Below are 20,170 nucleotides of genomic sequence, written 5' to 3'. Positions count from 1 at the left end.
AAGTGTTTCTCTGTATGGCTGTGTAATATAGCAATAACATCAACATAGCAGGAAACAAGAGGGTTTTTTATAACTAATTTTATGGACATATAGCTTATTTACAATGTTAACTTTTTATTATGGTTTATCACACAATATTGAATATAGTACTTTGAAGGGAGGGAGGGAAGAAAGGAAGAAAGTATAAATAACCATAGAAACTAAGATAACAGTATTAACAGGAGTTGTAACAGGGGTTATAGGACATGGTGTCATTAATAGACTTGGGTCATATATTTTTAACATGTTGGTTAATATTTGAGTAAGTTCTTTAAAAATTCTAGGAACAAATGTCCTAAAATTCTGTAACATCACAGGTTTCTTAGGATCCCACATTTCATTTTACCTTTAAACGTTTATTCAGCAACCATTTTTTACAGTTTATGAAAGTGGTCTTATGGTAGGAGCTTAGTGTATACCTGCTAGTGGGAAAAATAGACCCATCCATCAAGAGGTAACTGTAAAACAGTACGGTAAGTGGTATGCAAGGTTAGGAGGAAAAGTCACGTCCGCTGGTTTATCTGCATACTCAGCATACTTTGCGCTCATGAGTCATCCTCTAAAGCTCTGTGTGTATAAGTCTTGTCTGTTCTATAGGAACTCAGGTTGATCTCTACTTTTTCAAGGACACAACCTAAACCTTGTAAAGTGAGGGTAATTTAGGAGAGTAAGGAGGGAAGCAGAAGGTAAGTGTTTTGGAGTTCCTAGGTGGTATAGTGGTGAGGGCTTTGCTTTCCAATGCAGGGGTCATGGGTTTGATTCCTCGAGGAGAGCTAAGGAAAGCGAGCTAAGGGAGAGCTAAGGAGACTTACTTACTCTGAACTATAGTGCTCTAAGAGAGCTAAGGAGTGCTAAGGAGACTTGCTTACTCTGTTGTTTAGTGGTCTAAGAAAAGCTAAGGAGACTTACTCTGACTTACCGTGTTCAAAGGAGAGCTATGGAGAGCTAAGGCGAGTGAAGGAGACTTAGTTACTCTGACCTATAGTGTTCTAGGGAGAGCTAAGGAGAGCTATGTAGTGCTAAGGAGAGCTATATAGTGCTAAGGCAAGCTAAGGAGACTTACATACTCTGACTTATAGTGTTCTAGGGAGAGCTAAGGAGACTGACTGACTCTGACTATAGTGTTCTAAGGGGAGCTAAGAGGAACTAAGGAGACTTCCTTGCTCTGACTTACAGTGTTCTAAGGAGAGCTAAGGAGACTTACTTTGACCCATAGTTTTCTAAGGAGAGCTATGTAGAGCTAGGGAGAATTACTTACTCTGACCTATAGTTTTCAAAGGACATCTATGGAGAGCTGAGTAGACTTAGTTACTCAGACCTATAGCATTCTGAGGAGAGCCAAGGAGAGCTAAGGAAACTTATTTACTCTGACCTATAGTGTTCTAACGGAGAAGGTGGTGGCACCCCACTCCAATACTCTTGCCTGGAGAATCCCAGGGATGGGGGAACCTGGTGGCTGCCGTCTATGGGGTCGCACAGAGTCGGACACGACTGAAGTGATTTAGCAGCAGCAGCAACAGCATAGTGTTCTAAGGAGAGCTGAGGAGTGCTAAGGCAAGCTAAGGAGACTTACATAATCTGACCTATAGTGTTCTAAGTTGAACTAAGGAGAGCTAAGGTGACTTACTTTCTCTGACCTATATTTGCTAAGGAGAGCTTAGGAGACCTAAGGAGACTTTCTTACTCTGACCTATAGTGAGCTAAGGAAACTTACTGATAGTGTTCTAAGGAGAGCTAAGAGAGCAAAAGAGAGCTATGGGGAGCTGAGGAGACTTCCTTACTCTGACTTATAGTGTTCTAAGGAGTGCTAAGGAGACTTACTTACTCTGACCTATAGTGTTCTAAGGAGAGCTAAAGAGACTTAATAGTGTTCAGTAGTGGCCCGCTGTGGGACAGGGTCTCTGACTACAGCAGACCTGGGTTACCCAGCATGTGGCTGAATCCCTCTTGGAGGCAGTCGCCCTTAGCCCCACCATAGAGCCGCCAAACAGATGACCCACAACAGATTTCCCAACCTGGGGATCCATCAAAGGGACTTAGAACCTCCTGGAATTTGACATTGTAGTCCAGTGGGAGACTGAGTCAGAGTTGCCTGTGAGTGTCCAGGAATCTCTGGTGGCGGTATGAGTCAACAGTTTGGCCTCAAGCCAAACAACTGGGAGGGAACAGCAGCCAAACACAGAAAACTGGATTAAAGATTTATTGAGCATGGCCTGGCCCATAAGAACAAGACCCAGTTTCCCCCCCAGTCAGTCTCTCCCATCAGGAAGCTTCCATAAGCCTCTTATCCTTATTCATCAGAGGGCAGATAGAATGAAAAGCACAATCACAGAAAACTAACCAAACAGATCACATGGGTCACAGCCTTGTCTAACTCAATGAAACTATGAGCCATGACATGTAGGGCCACCCAAGATGGACAGGTCATGGTGGCGAGTTCTGACAAAACCTGGTCCACTGGAGAAGGGAATGGCAAACCACTTCAGTATGCTTGCCTTGAGAACACCATTAACAGTATGAAAAGGCAAAAAGATATGACACTGAAAGATGAACTCCCCAGGTCGGTAGGTGCCTAATATGCTACTGGAGATCAGTGGAGAAACAACTCCAGAAAGAATGAAGAGACAGAGCCAAAGCAAAAATAATACCCAGTTGAGGATGTGACTGGTGACGGAAGTAAAATCCTATGCTGTAAAGAGCAATATTGCATAGGAACCTTTTGGAATGTTAGGTCCATGAATCAAAGCAAATTGGAAGTGGTCAAATAGGAGATGGCAAGAGCGAACGTAGACATTTTAGGAATCAGTGAACTAAAATGGATGAGAATGGGTGAATTTAATTCAAATGACCATTATATCTACTACTGTGGGAAGAATCCCTTAGAAGAAATGGAGTAGCCCTCATCATCAACAAAGAGTCCAAATGCAGTACTTGGATGCAACCTCAAAAATGACAGAATGATCTCTGTTCCCAAGGCAACCCATTCAATATCACATAACCCAGGTCTATGCCCCGACCACTAATGCCGAAGAAGTTGAACAGTTCTATGAAGACCTACAATACTGTCTAGAACTAACACCAAAAAAAGATATCCTTTTTATCATAGGGGACTGGAATGCAAAAGTAAGAAACTAAGAGCTGTCTGGAGTAGCAGACAAGTTTGGCCTTAGAATACAAAATGAAGCAGGACAAAGGCTAACAGAGTTTTGCCAAGAGAACACACTGGTCATAGAAAACACTCTCTCCCAGCAAGACAAAAGATGACTCTATACATGGACATCACCAAATGGTCAACACTGAAATCAGATTGATTATATTCTTTGCGGCCGAAGATGGAGAAGCTCTATACAGTCAGCAAAAACAAGACCAGGAGCTGACTGTGGCTCAAATCATGAACTCCTTATTGCCAAATTCAGACTTACACTGAAGAAAGTAGGGAAAACCACTAGACCATTCAGGTATGACCTAAATCAAATCCCTTACGATTATACTGTAGAAGTGACAAACAGACTCAAGGGATAAGATCTGATAGACAGATTGCCTGAAGAACTATGGACAGAGGTTCATGACATTGTACAGGAGGCAGTGATCAAGACCATCCCCAAGAAAAAGAAATGCAAAAAGGCAGAATGGTTGTCTGAGGAGGCCTTACAAATAGCTGAGAAAAGAAGAGAAGTGAAAGGTAAAGGAGAAAAGGAACTATATACCCATCTGAATGCAGAGTTCCAAAGAATAGCAAGGAGAGATAAGAAAGCCTTCCTAAGTCATCAGTGCAAAGAAACAGAGGAAAACAATAGAATGGGAAAGACTAGAGATCTCTTCAAGAAAATTAGAGATACAAGGGAACATTTCATGCAAAGATAGGCTCAATAAAGGATGGAAATGGTATGGACCTAACAGAAGCAGAAGGTATTACGAATAGGTGGCAAGAATACACAGAAGAACTATACAAAAAAGATCTTAAAAAAAAAAAAAGATCTTCAGGACCCAGATAACCACGATGGTGTGATCACTCACCTAGAGCGAGATATCCTGGAGTCTGAAGTCAAGTGAGCCTTAGGAAGCATCACTATGAACAAAGCTAGTGGAGGTGATGCAATTCCAGCTGAGCTATTTCAAGTCCTAAAAGATGATGCTGTGAAAGTGCTGCACTCAATATGTCAGCAAATTTGGAAACCTCAGCAGTGGCCACAGGCCTGGAAAAGGTCAGTTTTCATTCCAATCCCAAATAAAGGCAATGCCAAAGAATGCTCAAACTACTGCACAATTGCACTCATCTAACATGCTAGCAAAGTAATGTTCAAAATTCTCCAAGTGAGGTTTCAACAATACATAAACTGGTAACTTGCAGATGTTCAAGCTGGATTTAGAAAAGGCAGAGGAACCAGAGATCAAATTGCCAACATCTGCTGGATCATCAAAAAAGCAAGAGAGTTCCAGAAAAACATATACCTCTGCTTTATTGACTACGCCAAAGCCTTTGACTGTGTGGATCACAGCAAAGTATGGAAAATTCTTCAAGAGATGGGAATACCAGATCACCTGACCTGCCTCCTGAGAAATCTGTATGCAGGTCAAGAAGCAACAGTTGAAACCAGACATGGAACAATGGACTGGTTCCAAATTGGGAAAGGAGTATGTCAAGGCTGTATATTATCACCTTGCTTATTTAACTTATATGCAGAGCACATCATGCAAAATGCTGGGCTGGATGAAGCACAAGCTGGAATCAAGATTGCTGGGAGAAATATCAATAACCTAAGATATGCACGTGATACCACCCTTATGGCAGAAAGCAAAGAGGAACTAAAGAGCCTCTTGGTGAAAGTGAAAGAGGAGAGTGAAAAAGCTGGCTTAAAACTCAACATTCAAAAAACGAAGATCATGGCATCCAGTCCCATCACTTCATGGCAAATAGATGGGGAAACAATGGAAACAGTGACAGACTTTATTTTCTTGGCCTCCAAAATCACTGCAGATGGTAACTGCAGCCATGAAATTAAAAGACACTTGCTCCTTGGCAGAAAAGCTATGACCAACCTAGACAGCATATTAAAAAGCAGAGACATTACTTTGCCGCCAAAAGTCTGTCTAGTCGAAGCTATGGTTTTTCCAGTGGTCATGTGTGGATGTGAGAGTTGGACCATAAAGAAAGCTGAGTGCTGAAGAATTGATGCTTTTGAACTGTGGTGTTGGAGAAGACTCCTAAGAATCCCTTGGACTACAAGGAGATCAAACCAGTCCATCCTAAAGGAGATCAGCCCTGAATATTCATTGGAAGGACTGATGCTGAAGCTGAAACTCCAATACTTTGGCCACCTGATGCAAAGAACTGACTCCTTGGAAAAGACCTTGATGTTGGGAAAAATTGAAGACAAGAGGAGGAGGAGATGACAGAGGATGAGATGGCTGGATGGCATCACCAACTCAATGGACATGAGTTGGTGATGGACAGGGAAGCCTGGCATGCTGTAGTCCATGGATTCACAGAGAGTCGGACATGACTGAGCAACTGAACTGAACTGAAGGAGAGCTAGGGAGACTTCCTTATCAGGACCTATACTGTTCTAAGAGCTAAGGAGAGGTAAAGGGACCAGATATAGGCAAGTTGGTTTCCAGTACTTTTTATTTCACCTCCAATCTCCAATTCAGTTGTACCCTCCAATAAATTAACTAATAGTTTATTTTCTTAACAACACTTTATCTGTAGTTTTTCAGGAACCTCCATGGTAAGTACATTCTTACCAACAGTACTCTTTGTACATTTTTTGATGGTGGCCATTCTTACCACTTTGGCATGATATCTCATTGTGGTTTTGATTTGCATTTCTTTTCCTGTGATGTAACATACTTTGCAGAATCAGAAATGAAAGTTAAAATCATAACTAGGAGCTGCCAGCTTCAAAATCAGGAACTAGAAACATCTGTACACACTGCAGATAACCAATACACCCTACCATATTTGATTTAATAGCCTGTATAAGAAATGAAGCCCAATCAAATCCTTAACATTTTTTAAGTAACAGATGAAACCACACTACTGTGGAAAACTTTGTAGTGGAAAGATTTTAGAAATACAGGATAGCATTCAACTCATTTTACTGTACCTTTTGGAATATAAGAGTAGCAAAGTTATAAACATTTGGAAGCTCCTGCTGCTGCTGCTGCTAAGTCACTTTAGCCGTGTCCCACTCTGTGCGACCCCACAGATGGCAAGCCATCAGGCTCCCCCGTCCCTGGGTTTCTCCAGGCAAGAACACTGGAGTGGGTTGCCATTTCCTTCTCCAATGCGTGAAAGTGAAGTCGCTCAGTCGTATCCGACTCTTTGCGACCCCATGGACTGCAGCCCACCAGGCTCCTCCGTCCCTGGGATTCTCCAGGCAAGAACACTGGAGTGGGTTGCCATTTCCTTCTCCAATGCGTGAAAGTGAAGTCGCTCAGTCGTATCCGACTCTTTGCGACCCCATGAACTGCAGCCTACCAGGCTCCTCCGTCCATGGGATTTTCCAGGCAAGAGTACTGGAGTGGGGTGCCATTGCCTTCTCCGTTGGAAGCTCCATCAGAGTGCAAAAAGAATTTCAACTTCCCTGATTTCCAAGGCAAGTCAACTCTGTATTCTTTGAAAGATCTAAGGAAAATACTTGGCCTAAAATTAATATCTCACATCCCCAAATTTCTTGGAATTTATAGATTGGGATGCTGATGGTTGGCGATATTAGCTCTCTCAAAATATATTTAGCTCAACAAAGTAGATTTAAGTTCACTTCTTTCGTAAAACAAACCTTTTCATCATAAATACTAAACAGCAATAATTTGGATTAAATTGAACCCCATGTTATGATGGCAACTGAGAAAATTTTCCTACCATAGAGTAACCCAAATTGCAATGATTTTGAGAGTGAAATACATCCCAAACTGTATCATAGTCTCATAACAAAACAGCTTAATCCTCAAACCATACATAGTGTGCTGTCAGTAAATGTTTGCTGAAGCAACGCATCATTGGTCAGCCTTCCAATCCTCCATGCCAGGAAAACCTTCCATAATATTTTGTAACAGACAAAATGTTTCTTTTCAACACCATCAGAGCCATACTTTACCCCATAATAGCTAAAAAAAAAAATCCATCATAAGTATGTGCATACACATATATACGGACATATACATTTATTTATACACACCTCATTTTGTTTATCCATTTATCCATCAATGGAGATTTAAATTGTTTCTGCTTTATGGCTGTGAACATTAGCTATACAAATATCTGTTTCAGTCTCTACTTTCAAGTCTTTTGCGTGCACACCCAGGAGCAGAATTGCTGAAGCATATGAAGATTCTTTTAATTGTTTTGAGGAACTGCCATACTGTTTTCCACAGTGTCTGCACCATTTTACATTCCCTCCACAATGTACAAGGGTTCTGATTTCTCCACATCTTCTTCAGCGCTTGTTGTTTTCTGTTTCTTATAATAGCCATTCTTATGCATTGCTAAGTATTAAGACGTTTGATTTTGAGAAATATAAAAGTCAGTTTGTGGATCTGAATTAAATTTCCCACTCGTCTTTTAGACAGTTTGAAACCTTTGTCTGCCAACAAATACTCAAGTAAAACACAAGTAAACAGGAAAAGCTTCTAAGCATGAAAGTTACGGAGAGCTAGTCACGAGCAGGGCTTCAATTCATAGCCGGAGAGCTGTGGGCAAATTCACTTACCTCTCAGCCACTTCCTTGGGTTGGTGGGAGGATTAAATTGTCACATACTTTAAAGTCCGTTTTAACAGTGCCTGGCACCAGGGATGTGCCAGGCACTGTTTCAGGGCGAGTTGTTGTTTGTTGATTGGAACTCAGGATTCGAACTCTTCTTGAGTTCCATCTTGATTACCAGAGGTCCAAACCATATGTAGCTAGAATATTTTTATTTCCTTTTTGGTGGATTTGCTAGAATATATCTGAAACCCTGAAACCTATAAAGGCACTTGTCAAGTCATTTACTGCCTCACCAGATATTAAGAACTTCTTAAAAGGGAAAACATTGTAGGAGAGGAAACAGAAAATTACCGTCATGTGGACAGGACTAGAAATGGGATTATTTTCTTGGGAGAAAACTTTATAAATGAAAACCTCTTAATACAGCAAAAAACTGAATATAAATACCATTTCTCTTTGAAAATGCTATGCCATGGTCTTCATTGTTTGTTATAGTTCTAAGTGCTTTTCTTCCCAGGAAGCTTCTTACAAACTGTCTCCTGACCAGATTCAATTCAGCTCCTTTGCAGGGGAACCACCCTTCAAAATGCACCAGAAACAACAGATCAGAGAGTTTGCAAATCAAGATCCAGACTTGCTTTGCATGGATATTGCCTTGTATGAAGTGTGACTCCACAGTTTATCATTAAGGATTCAAATCATTTCATCCCCTTAGGCAGAATATTCAGTTAGGAGCTAGAGTCAAACTATAGTGACAAGGTGTAGATTCTTTGAAAGTGGGCTTCTAATGGAAATGCTGACAATCCATTAACAGCAGGAGGGCTAATGGCTGCCTCTAAAAATATACCTAAAGATTACAGTAATAAAAACACATATTTTAAAGTGCCTGCTCGAATTTCAAGGATTTTTTTTTTTTTTTATGTCACTCTTAATAATAGGCCACCCTGTCCTTTTGGCATTTGATTTTGTCTCATAAATGGGCTTAATCTAAGTTAATGCTGTTGTACTACAGCATTTTTTTCTGTCTGATTTTGAGGGGTTTGGATGTCATTTGACAGAATTATCGGTGCCTTTAATGGAAGGTGAATACTTGGTATATTTGTAGCATTATGGAATTTTAAATCTGCAAAGAATCTCCGTGATTAGCAAGGCATCTCTGTTGTGTCTGCTGGAGGATATCTGAGCTCCTAAAAAGTTTATGGGCTAGAACTTAAAAAGGGAAAATAAGGGGAATTGTTGTGCCTGAGGTCTTTCTCACGAGACCCACTCTGGTCTTACCCCAGGAGGATTGCAGAAGAATCTAAAGGGCTTGATTACTGAGAATCTCATCATGATAGAGATGTGGGGAGAGGCCAGCGCTGTGATCTTGGCAGACCAGGTTCCTACTTGCAGAGCCCAAGCAGTAGCCCCAGCCAGCCACCATGCTTCATCTGCAGGGGCAAGTCGTTGGTGTGGCCTGACCTGGGAACTCAGTGGGGCCCAAGTCAGTCCTATGTGGGTCCTCAAACCAAAACTTTGGGCCCTGAAGCCTCTGTCCCCACTCATGATGAGGAGCTGAGTTATAGCCCCCAGTCATTGCTGGGTGAAGCTCCCAGCCCCACCCAACGAGAAAGCCTGGCCAGAACACCTGGGAAGCTGCCTGGTCCAGCAATGCTTGAGCAGAGCCCAGAAGACAGCTGACGGACTGCACAGCAGAGCCAGAGGCACTGCTGAGCCAGGGAACTGAGGGTGCAGATCAGCTTGAATAAGGGCCACAAAAACAAAGCGCCTCTCCAGCCTTCAGGTTGATTCTCCCGCCATGCCTGGGAAAGTGAAAGTTAAGTCGCTCAGTCGTGTCCGACTCTTTGCGACCCCGTGGACTGTAGCCTATCAGGCTCCTCCGTCCATGGGATTTTCCAGGCAAGAGTGCTGGAGTGGGGTGCCATTTGAAGGGAAGCTAATTCACAGCCCCACTCATTGCTGAATACAGTGTGCAGCCCACCTGACCACGGAACTGAAGCACACAGGAAGCTGCCTAGCCCATCCAACAGCACTTGAGCAGAAAGCAAAATTGGTGGCCCTGTCTGGCCAGGGAATTTAGTACACAGTCTTGCCTTACTCAGGTCTCCAAAAACAAACTGTACAAGCCCTGGGGCCTATTCTGCTGCCCTGCCAAGAAAGAGAAGCTAATTCATAGCCCCACCAACTGCTGAGTGTACTACCAGTCCTGAGCATCTAGTAATCCTGACCAGAAAACCCAGCAAACTGTGGAGCCCAACCTATAGCCTCACTTGGGGAGGAGGTAAAATATCTGTGCACTGAAAACAAGACACTGATGAAAGAAATCCAAGAAGACACCAATAAATGGAAAGATAACTCACGTTAATAGATTGAAAGAACTGTTAACATGTCTGTACTACCCAAAGCCATCTATAGATTCAATGCAATTCCTATCAAGATTCCAATGGCATTTTTTTCACAGAAATATAAAAAAAAGTCCTAAAATGTATATGAAACCACAAAAGACACCACCCAGCCAAAGCAATCTTGAGAAAGAAAAACTGGGAAGGCATCATACTTCTTGCTTTCAAGCTGTACTGTAAAGCTATATTAATCAAAATAGTATGGTAGCGGCATAGAAACAGACACATAGGCCAATAAAACAGAATTGAGAGCCCAGAAGTAAACCCATGCAAGGGAGCCAAAAATACAATAGGGAAAAGACAATTATCTTCAATAAACAGTGCTAGAAAATTGGATAGTCACAGGTAAAAGAATGAAAGTAGACTTCTATCTTACAGCTCCACAAGAATTAACTTGAAATAGATTATAAAGATTTTAATGTAAGATCATAATCCATAAAATTCCCTGTAGAAAATATCAGAGAAAAACTCCTTGACATGAGTCTTAGCAATGATTTTTTGGTTGGACACCTAAAGCACAAGCAACAAAATAAATGAGACTACATCAAACTAAAAAGCTTCTGCATGGCCAAAGAAACTGTCTACAAATTTAAAAGACAGCCTACAGAAAGGGAAAAAAGTTTGCAAACCATATATCCGATAAGGTGTTAACATATAAAATATATAAAGAACTCATACAACTGAGTAGCAAAAAACCAAGTAATCCAGTTTAAAAATGGGCAAAGGACCCGAATAGACATTTTTCCAAAAAAAGATATACAAACCGTGAACAAGTACATGAAAACATGTTCAACATCACTAAATAAATCAATAGGGAAATGCAAATTGAAACCACAATGAGATATTACCTCATGCCTGTTAGAGTTGTTGTTCAGTTCCTAAGTTGTGTCCGACTCTTTGCAACCCCCTGGACTGCAGCACACCAGGCTTCCTTGTCCTTCAACATCTCCCAGAGTTTGCAAACTCATGTCCATTGAGTCGGTGATGCTGCTGCTGCTGCTAAGTCGCTTCAGTCGTGTCTGACTCTGTGTGACCCCATAGACGGCAGCCCATCAGGCTCCACCATCCCTGGGATTCTCCAGGCAAGAACACTGGAGTGGGTTGCCATTTCCTTCTCCAATGCATGAAAGTGAAAAGTGAAAGTGAAGTCACTCAGTCGTCTGACCCTCAGTGACCCCATGGACTGCAGCCTACCGGGCTCCTCCGTCCATGGGATTCTCCAGGCAAGAGGACTGGAGTGGGGTGCCATTGCCTTCTCCGAGGTAATGCTAGTGGTTGGCATTAAAAAGACAAAAGGTAACAAATGCTCTGAAGTATGTATAGAAAAGGGATCCCTTGTGCACTGTTGGTGGGACTGTCAACTGGTACAGCCACTATGGAAACATTATGAAGGTTTCTCAAAAAATTCAAAATATGATCCAGAAATTCCACTTGTGGGAATACAGTTGGGGTCCACTTACACTTGGATTTCTTTTTCAGTATTAAATGCTAAAGTACTACATGATCCACAGTTGGTTGAATCCACAAATGTAGAACCACAAATACAGAGGGCCAACTATAATGTTATACGTGGATTTTTTTTTTTTTACTTCACAGAGGTTCAGCACCCCTAACCCCTCATATTGTTCAAGAGTCAGCTGTTTTATCTGAAGGAAATGAAAACTCAGGTTCATAGCAGCAATATTTACAATAGCCAAGACATGGAAACAGCCTCAGTGTCCATTGATGGATGGATGGATGAAGTTGTGGTGTGTGTCTGTATGTAGTATAATGGATTATTACTCATCTATAGAAAAGAAATCCTGCCATTTGTGATAACATGGATGGACCCTGAGGGCATTATGCCAAGTGAAATAAGTCAGAGAATGACGAATACTGTATGATCTCATTGACTGATTTGTGTTTACCAGAGGTAGGGAGTATGGGGAGGGGAAATTGCAGAAAAGGGGTCAAAAGGTACAAAGTTCCAATTACGAGGTAAGGAAGTACTGGGGATGTAATGTATAATGATCACTATGGTTAACAGTGCTGTGTGCTGTATATGCAGGTTTTGAGAGGACATCCTAAGAGTTCATCACATGGGAAAAAAATTTGTATCCATGAGATGATGGATGTTAACTAAGCTTACTGTAGCAATCACTTCACAATTTAAGTGAAATTATTATGTTGTACACCTCAAATGTATATAGTGCTGTATGTCAATTATATTTCAAAACTGGAAAAAGTTTTAAAAGGTTGGGAAGGTGAAAAATGTTTTTAGCAATCCAGTATAGAAAAAAAGGTTTCTCACATCAGTCACTTTGCGTTTGTTTATTAGTAATGCCAAACATTTTTTATAGTTCATTTATAAGTCTTTTGTGAATTACCTATATGTGCCAAATGCTCATTATTTTCTTTTGGATTTGTAAACTCTGTTATATACTAAGCTGCTTAGTTTGTATTTAAATATTGCAAAAATTTTTCCCTTTTCTTCATTTGCCTTTTAGCCTTTTACCTTATTTCATAATGATAGTGGTTTTTTTTTTTTTTTTTTTTTTGAGGTATCAGTTCAGTTCAGTTCAGTCACTCAATCGTGTCCGACTCTTTGAGACCCCATGGACTGCAGTACACCAGGCCTCCATGTCCATCACCAACTCCCGGAGTTTACCCAAACTCATGTCCATTGAGTCAGTAATGTCATCCAACCATCTCATCCTCTGTCGTCCCCTTTTCCTTCTACCTTCAATCTTTCCCAGCATCAGGGTCTTTTCCAATGAGTCAGTTCTTCACATCAGGTGGCCACAGCATTGGAGTTTCAGCTTCAACATCAGTCCTTCCAATGAATATTCAGGACTGATTTCCTTTAGGATGGACTGGTTGGATCTCCTTGCTGTCCGAGGGACTCTCAAGAGTCTTCTCCAACACCACAGTTCAAAAGCATCAATTCTTCGGTGCTCAGCTTTCTTTACAGTCTAACTCTTACATCCATACATGACCACTGGAAAAAACCATAGCCTTGATGAGACGGACCTTTGTTGACAAAGTAATGTCTCTGCTTTTTAATATGCTGTCTAGGTTGGTCATAACTTTCCTTCCAAGGAGTAAGCATCTTTTAATTTCATGGCTGCAATCACCATTTGCAGTGATTTTGGAGCCCAGAAAAATAAAGTCAGCCACTGTTTCCACTTTTTCCTCATCTATTTGCCATGAAGTGATGGGACTGGATGCCATGATCTTCGTTTTCTGAATGTTGAGCTTTAAAGCCAACCTTTCACTCTCCTCTTTCACTTTCATCAAGAGGCTCTTTAGTTCTTCACTTTCTGCCATAAGGGTGGTGTCGTCTGCATATCTGAGGTTATTGATATTTCCCCTGGCAATCTTGATTCCAGCTTGTGCTTCCTCCAGCCCAGCATTGCTCATGATGTATTCTGCATATAAGTTAAATAAGCAGGGTGATAATAATAACTTGACGTACTCCTTTTCCTATTTGGAACCAGTCTGTTGTTCGATGTCCAGTTCTAGCTGTTGCTTCCTGACCTGCATACAGATTTCTCAGGAGGCAGGTCAGGTGGTCTGTTATTCCCATCTCTTTCAGAATTTTCCACAGTTTGTTTTGATCCACAGAGTCAAAGGCTTTGGCATAGTCAATAAAGCAGAAATAGATATATAGAAGTTTTCAATTTTTATATAGCCAAACACTAATCTTTTTTTTAATGGTTTCTTTCTTTGCTTTTATGCTCCCACACCCAAAGGTATTTCTACATCATGAATCTTACCATACCCCTCTATTGATTACAATCTTCCAGGGGCTCTTCCGGAGAAATCCATCCTCCTCCTGGTGCTCTAGCTTCAACTACTGTACCCTATAGGCACTGGGAGGTCCAGTCGAGCCAAGCAGTTATGCTTAGCACTGCCTGCTTAGCACTGCCTTCTTAGCACCCTCTGCTTGGAAAGCCAGTCCCACAGGCTCAATGCCCCTTTCCACCCCTTCTTCCCCATGTCACTGAAGCCCCAGTTTGGATATGACCACCAAATTACCCTTTTCTTCCCCTTCTTGTAACAGCACCAAGTTCCCAGGGTCTCAGTAGTAGTGTGTAAAATTAAAAGCTCAAACGATAATAAGCAAAGTCTAAGAGGGCTAACAGGAGAATTGGCTGTCAGGGCCAGTTTAGAGCAGAGGCTTGGAGCAAGCAGTGGGGGGCTGAGGCTCTACAAGGAGCGGTGATGACAAACTAGAGCACAGAGCCCAGGCAGCCTGGGGAGGACGCTCAGGCATGGGGAACAGAGTGCTCGAGGGCTGAGGCAGGAGGGCAGATGGGCAGGGGCTCGGTGCCAGGACTAGGTTCCCCAGAGGCTAGTGGACAGTGTTGCCGAAGAGCTTGGCTCTGAAGACACTAGGCGGCAGTCACCAGAGGTCCCAAACTGGGAAAGCCATCTTAACTGCCCAGCCTCCTCCAGCCCCATGGTTTCCTACACTGGGAAAGCCATCTTAACTCCCCAGCCTCCTCCAGCCCCATGGTTTCCTACACCAGCCAGTGGCATCAGCTTTCTTGTTTCACGGGCCAGAAACTAGTCACTTGATTCTGCTTCCTCTCACACCCCTCATCCCATCTGTCACGAGTCCTGTTGGCTCCACTTTCAAAATGGAGCCAGACCATATACCCGGCTTCCCTGGTGGCTCAGTCGGTAAAGAATCTGCCTGAAATGCAGAAGACCACCTGCTAATGCAGGAGACTGGGTTCAATCCCTGGGTCGGGAAGATTCCCTGGAGAAGGGAATGGCAACCCACTCCAGTTTTCTTGCTGGGAAATCCCATGGACAGAGGAGTTTGGCAGGCTACAGTCCATGGGATTGCAAAGAATCAGACATGAACGAGCGACTAAACCACCACCACCAAATACTGCTTGATTTCATTTAGATGACATTCTGCAAAAGGCAAAACTCTAGGGACAGAAAACACTTCTGCGGCCCAAGGCTGGGAAGTGGGGGGGTAACTACAAATGATCTCAGTAACTCGAGGGTAGTGGTAGTCACAAAACTGAAGGTGTTTATCAAAACTCTCAGAACTGTACATTATTAAGTAACTGAAAATTGTTAAGTAAACCTTAATAAAACAACAGGAAAAAAAACATACCATAATTCTAGCCATTTCTCACCATGCTCACAGCCGTCATCTCAGTCCAGGGCGCCATCATCCTCTTGGGTTCTTACTGAGGGCTCTTCACTGTCCCCTGCTCCTGCCTTCGCTTCACTATCATCTGTTCCCAGCACAGCAGCCACAGGGGTCTCCTTTAAACCATAAGTCCATGTTTTTCTTTTGCTCAGAACTCCAGAGCTAAAGGAACTCTCCAGAGCTTTCTCTACTCTCAAAGGCTAAGTTTACAGCGGGCCACCAAGACCCACAGGCCACAGCCCTCTGTTACTCTGTAGAGACCTCCTCCTAGCCGCATGCATGCCCCCATTCACCCCCCTGGCTTGTCCCGCGACATGTACCGTGTGCTCCCTTCTAAGGGTTCTGTCTGGAATGTGCTTCTCCCTGATTTCCATCCCCCTGGTCCCCTCCCCATCACCTCTTTCAGGCCTCTGCTCGACTCACAGTTGCCGCCCATCCACCTCCCCAGGCCCCACCCCAATCTGCTAACCTCTCTTGCTTTTTCTCCCAGACCATAGTTTCGTCTGACATACTCATATTTTGTTTACTGTGCGATTCCTCTCTCCTCCCCATGAGGAGAGGGGTTTTTGCTGTGTTTCCCTTGGCCCTTCCACCGGGCACATCACAGACAGCAGTCAGATTGGGAGAGGGGGAACAGGCGGTGAGATGGGGTGACTTCCAAGAACCAGCCATGATAATAATCGGATGTGGCAGCATCCTCCTGCCCCGGAACCTCACTCAGCACCGCCCGCCCCCACCCTGGCCCCGAGACAGTCTGGGGGACACTGGCTGTCACACTAGCCTGTGTCTGTGTGTGCTCCGCCCTTCCTGCCTTGTTTGTTTCCCTGCCCCGCACATGGCTCCTTTAACACATGCCTTCTCTCCCTTCTCTCTCTAGAAGCAGATGTTCCAGGAGAGGAGCAACCGGATGCTGCACGCCTTGTCCCCAAAGCAGAGCCCTGTGAGCAGCCCCACAAGGAGCCGGTCTCCTTCCCGCTCCCCGTCGCCCACCTTCTTGTGGCTCCCGCACAAACCCTCGCCCCCCTTCTCACCTAAAGCCGCCTCAGCCTCCATGAGCAGCATGAGTGAGGGGGATGAGGATGAGAAGTAAAGGCGGCTGGCTGACAACCAGAGCCCCCGCCACACGAGAGCCCCCACCACATGGGGTGGGCGGGCAGGGCGGGGGCACGGGGGACACCCTGGGGGGGGAGGGCAACAGTCGCTGGCGCTGCAGCTCAGCCCACGACATAGCTCCCCTCAGGACCAGCTCCCCACTCAGTCTCCACTCTGCCCCAAACCCAGGCTCTGCATGGAGGTTTCCAGGCGGGCAACCTATACAGACCTTCTTAGCATCATCTAGAAGCACCCTATTTTAACCTTGCTAAAGAAAGAGGCAGAGCACCCCTGGGAGACTCGCACTGAGTGGGGTGTCTTCTGCTTTGGCCCTTACTCCCACCCCCACCAGGTACACCACCCACGGAAGTGGCTGTACCCGAAGTCTGCTTCTTTCAGCTCCTAAGGGCCATGCACGTTGCCTCCCACCGCCCAAGCGCTGCCAGAATAAAGTTATTTCCAGTAGAGGTGGCACAGTGCTTCTGAAATAGTCGAGCTACAGACAAACGCCAGCCTTCTCAGTTTAGCCAGAGACCAGAGGTTGCCACGCATCAGTCCTTTGCAGTCTAGACCAAGCCTTGCTTTAGGCCAGATATATCCCAGGTCACCTAGTGTGAACCGCAACTTCTCATGCCAAGGACAGTTCTTTCCAGGAGAATGCCCCCTAAGGCCTAGTGTCTTCTCCTGGCTGTACTCTTTCATCATTGGTTTGACTTCCTTGTTTTCTAGAAATTACCTTAGTCTGTGGGAAATGCAAGAGAACATCCTATAGACATATACACACAAGGAGCCGCTCTGCTTTGGCTCCGAGTTTAGCAGATGGTTGCTGTTTCCTGAAGCTTCTCCTTCAAGGATGCTGTCATGGAATGGCTTTCCCCATTTCTGACCAGTGAACAGTTCTGCAGACCTCAAGCAGCAGTTTGACGTCCCAAGCCACAAAGTATACCAATAGGGGGTGCTACCTGCACATATCTGTTCTATGTATGCTCCCAAGACGCCATCCAGGGTGTGTACCATATGCAACAAGTCAGTGGTGGCGGCATTTTATACTGTCCCCCTCTCCAGCTCCCACCCTAATACCCCACTGAAATCCTCAGTCTTCAGAACTACCTGGTTTCCTTGGGACTTGGGCACCTTGTCAAAAGCTTATCCTGCATTCCTGCAGAAATGTCATCCCAGCCAAGAAATCGGCGGGTGGTGCTCATGGCCTCCCATCATCATTGCAGGTGGAGGCAGGCTCTGAGAGTTTCACTGAGCACGGTGGGAGCCTCAGCCTCTGAACGGGCCAGGCAGTCCTGTAATTACTTCCCGCCTTAGGCTTCAAGTGGGTTGAAGACGCTAAGCTTTCCCACTGAGGTGTCTGATGTTGCTATCTGCTAAGCACGGGTAGACGCGAGCAGGTAGAGGCGAGGGGTGGGAGCACACGCCTGGGTAGAAGTGGCATTGTCTGGCTGTGCCTTTGGAGCCAGGGGCCCAGAACAGTGACATGGGCAGAGCCCAGCATCCCTCGGGACAGAAACACTCCCTTTCAGAGGCCTTGTGAACCAGCCTTCTGGGAGACACATGGGGCAACCAAGGAAGGAAGGTGGCATGTCTTTCCCCTCGCATTGGGGTTGAACTACCTCCCTGCCCACCTGGAGAGAGTAGGCTTTGTTGGGAAGCAGAACCATGAGGCTCAGCTGGCTTGGGCACTCCCCTGTTCCTGGCAGTTTTTCCAGAGCTCTGTCGAGCATTCATGTGGGACAGAGAGCTGGTGGGAAGATGGCACATGAGAAGGAAATTTCTTGCTGCCATCAAGGCCCAGAGCATTGCCCCGTGTTTCCACTGTGCCCCCCGGGCACACTGGCGTGTATGCCCCCATCTCCAAGCACTGACAGGAGGCAGCAGCCAGCTGCACCAGGCAGTGGGAACGAGGGAAGAGAAAAGGAGAACGAGGTACCTGGAGGGAGGAGAGAAGCTTCAAGAAAATCTGCATGCTTGACTCATGTGAGGGCCTCCCTCTGCAGGAGAAAACTCTCTTGGGAATGCCTTTTCTGGTTCTAGGCTCCAGCCCAGAGCAGATAAACCCATGTTTACCTGATTCCTGCTCCGGAGCAAACAGCTTGGCATTGACATACCAGGCGGCCTCTAACTTTGCAGGCCTTACACACCACACTGACATGTGCCGCCACTACGACTCAACATTCAGTGCCAGGGACAGGCCATCACAACCCACAAGCAGGTTCTAAGTCTCACCCCAGGCCCCTCTTCTGACCGTTAACAATACCTCCCCTCCCAAGGCTGCAAGATTAATGAGAAGGAATGGAGGAGTCTGCAACCCAGTCTTTGATGCATCCTGGCCACCAGCTTCTCCCTGCCTCTCCTCCCCTGCTTGGGAGGAGATGCGGTGGCTGGCTGTCCACAGTCATGGCCCTGAGGGAGTTAAGGCTGGAATGGGAGTGGTACCAAGTGTTACTCAAGCTCGGAGAGGTAAGCAGAAATGCCAGAAAGCAAGGAAATGTTCTTTTGCCCTAGACAGGGAAGGAAGCTTCAGACTGAGGGCTGAAGGACAGCAATTTAGGTTGTGGAAGAAGGCAGGATACGTGAAGAAGGGCAAGCGTGGGAGCGCAGTGCCTATCCACTCCCTTACAGGGGTTGCTCACTCCCTAACAGGTGAAGAAGGCAGGCCTCCTTTCACTGACAGCCAAGGTTAGTGGGTACCCATGCAGGTTGTGGGTTCCCCCTGCCCAGCTTTCCCATTTCAGCCCTTCTCCATCAGCTGTCTCATCTTCCTCCTGGGGACCCCAAAATCCAATGTTCACCAGCTAAAAACCCAGGGCAATTGTAATGTCAGAGTCACACTGAATGGCCCGTTTCTGGCAAGCCAGCTCCCATGGGCCAGGACTTGGCAAAGGCAAAGGAAACCAACCTTAAGACGAGTGATCCTGAGACCCAAGTCTGCCTTCTGACCTGCTCTGTGGGAAAGACACACAGCTGCAGGACGGCCTGAGGTTGGAGTTACTGACCATCCTTGACGGAAGGGACGGGAAGAGCGTGGATTCCTCCTCTCCATCTTGGGACTTATCAGCCAGGCACGCCCCGGGGAGAGAGATGCAAGATGGCGATATAGACTCAGCTGAATCTGATGAGCCCGAAGGGAACAGAGATGTCCCTGTTCCCCAGGCATCCGGTCAGCACTAGTCTTGGCCATCAGATTTTTCTTCTTTTAACAAAAGAGCTCATGAGGCATTCTGCAACTTCTACTTCTCTCTAGACTTGAGTTTTTTTTCTGTGTGTCACTGCGATGTGTCCCGGGACAAAGCCATAAGAAAAGCATACATACTTCAGACTGTGCTATACATATAAGACAAGACGACGACAACTCTTCTGGGTTAAAGCACGACCTTACGCCCAAGCGTTTGCTCTGGTGCTGAATCATGCGAACTTCCGGAATCAGCCCCTGCCCCCTGGCACCCCTGCACCTCCCTCTCCGCGCTCCAAACCCACTCTTGCTTCCCAACAGGACATGGCATTCTCAACTTGTTTATAAATAAAGGGATGCAGAATTGCACTTTTCACCTATTGTGTTTCTTAAAAGCGTGCTGCTGTGTGTTCCTACTTACGAGCTCTGGTGCAACGTGGAAAAGCAGAGGCGTAGCCACGGTCCTGCCTCCGCCCAGCTGGGCCCAGCCCTGAATGATGGGTCTGTTGTCAGGCAGCACGGGCCAAGCCTGGAGCTGCCAGCCAGTTCATGCCTGACAAGGGAACAACCTAAAGGTCCATTAACAGATGAGCAGATA

At 45.2% G+C, this 20,170-nt stretch overlaps 1 protein-coding gene across 4 annotated transcripts in view; it reads left to right on the top strand.

Annotated features, from left to right (window-relative positions):
• Positions 1–19,948, top strand: part of LOC113887136 (choline-phosphate cytidylyltransferase B) — a 147,098-nt gene extending 127,150 nt beyond the window's left edge. For all 4 annotated transcript variants that reach the window (XM_027534034.1, XM_027534036.1, XM_027534037.1 and 1 more), the window contains one exon: positions 16,177–19,948. In XM_027534034.1, coding sequence (XP_027389835.1) covers positions 16,177–16,389 — 213 coding nt within the window. In that variant the 3' untranslated portion in view covers positions 16,390–19,948. The remainder of the gene's footprint in view (positions 1–16,176) is intronic.
• Positions 19,949–20,170: the final 222 nt, after the last annotated feature.

This window comes from Bos indicus x Bos taurus, chromosome X (assembly GCF_003369695.1).
Source record: "Bos indicus x Bos taurus breed Angus x Brahman F1 hybrid chromosome X, Bos_hybrid_MaternalHap_v2.0, whole genome shotgun sequence".
Taxonomy (NCBI): domain Eukaryota; kingdom Metazoa; phylum Chordata; class Mammalia; order Artiodactyla; family Bovidae; genus Bos; species Bos indicus x Bos taurus.
The sequence above is the reverse complement of the archived record's forward strand: the minus strand, read 5'-3'. Positions and strand labels throughout refer to the sequence as shown.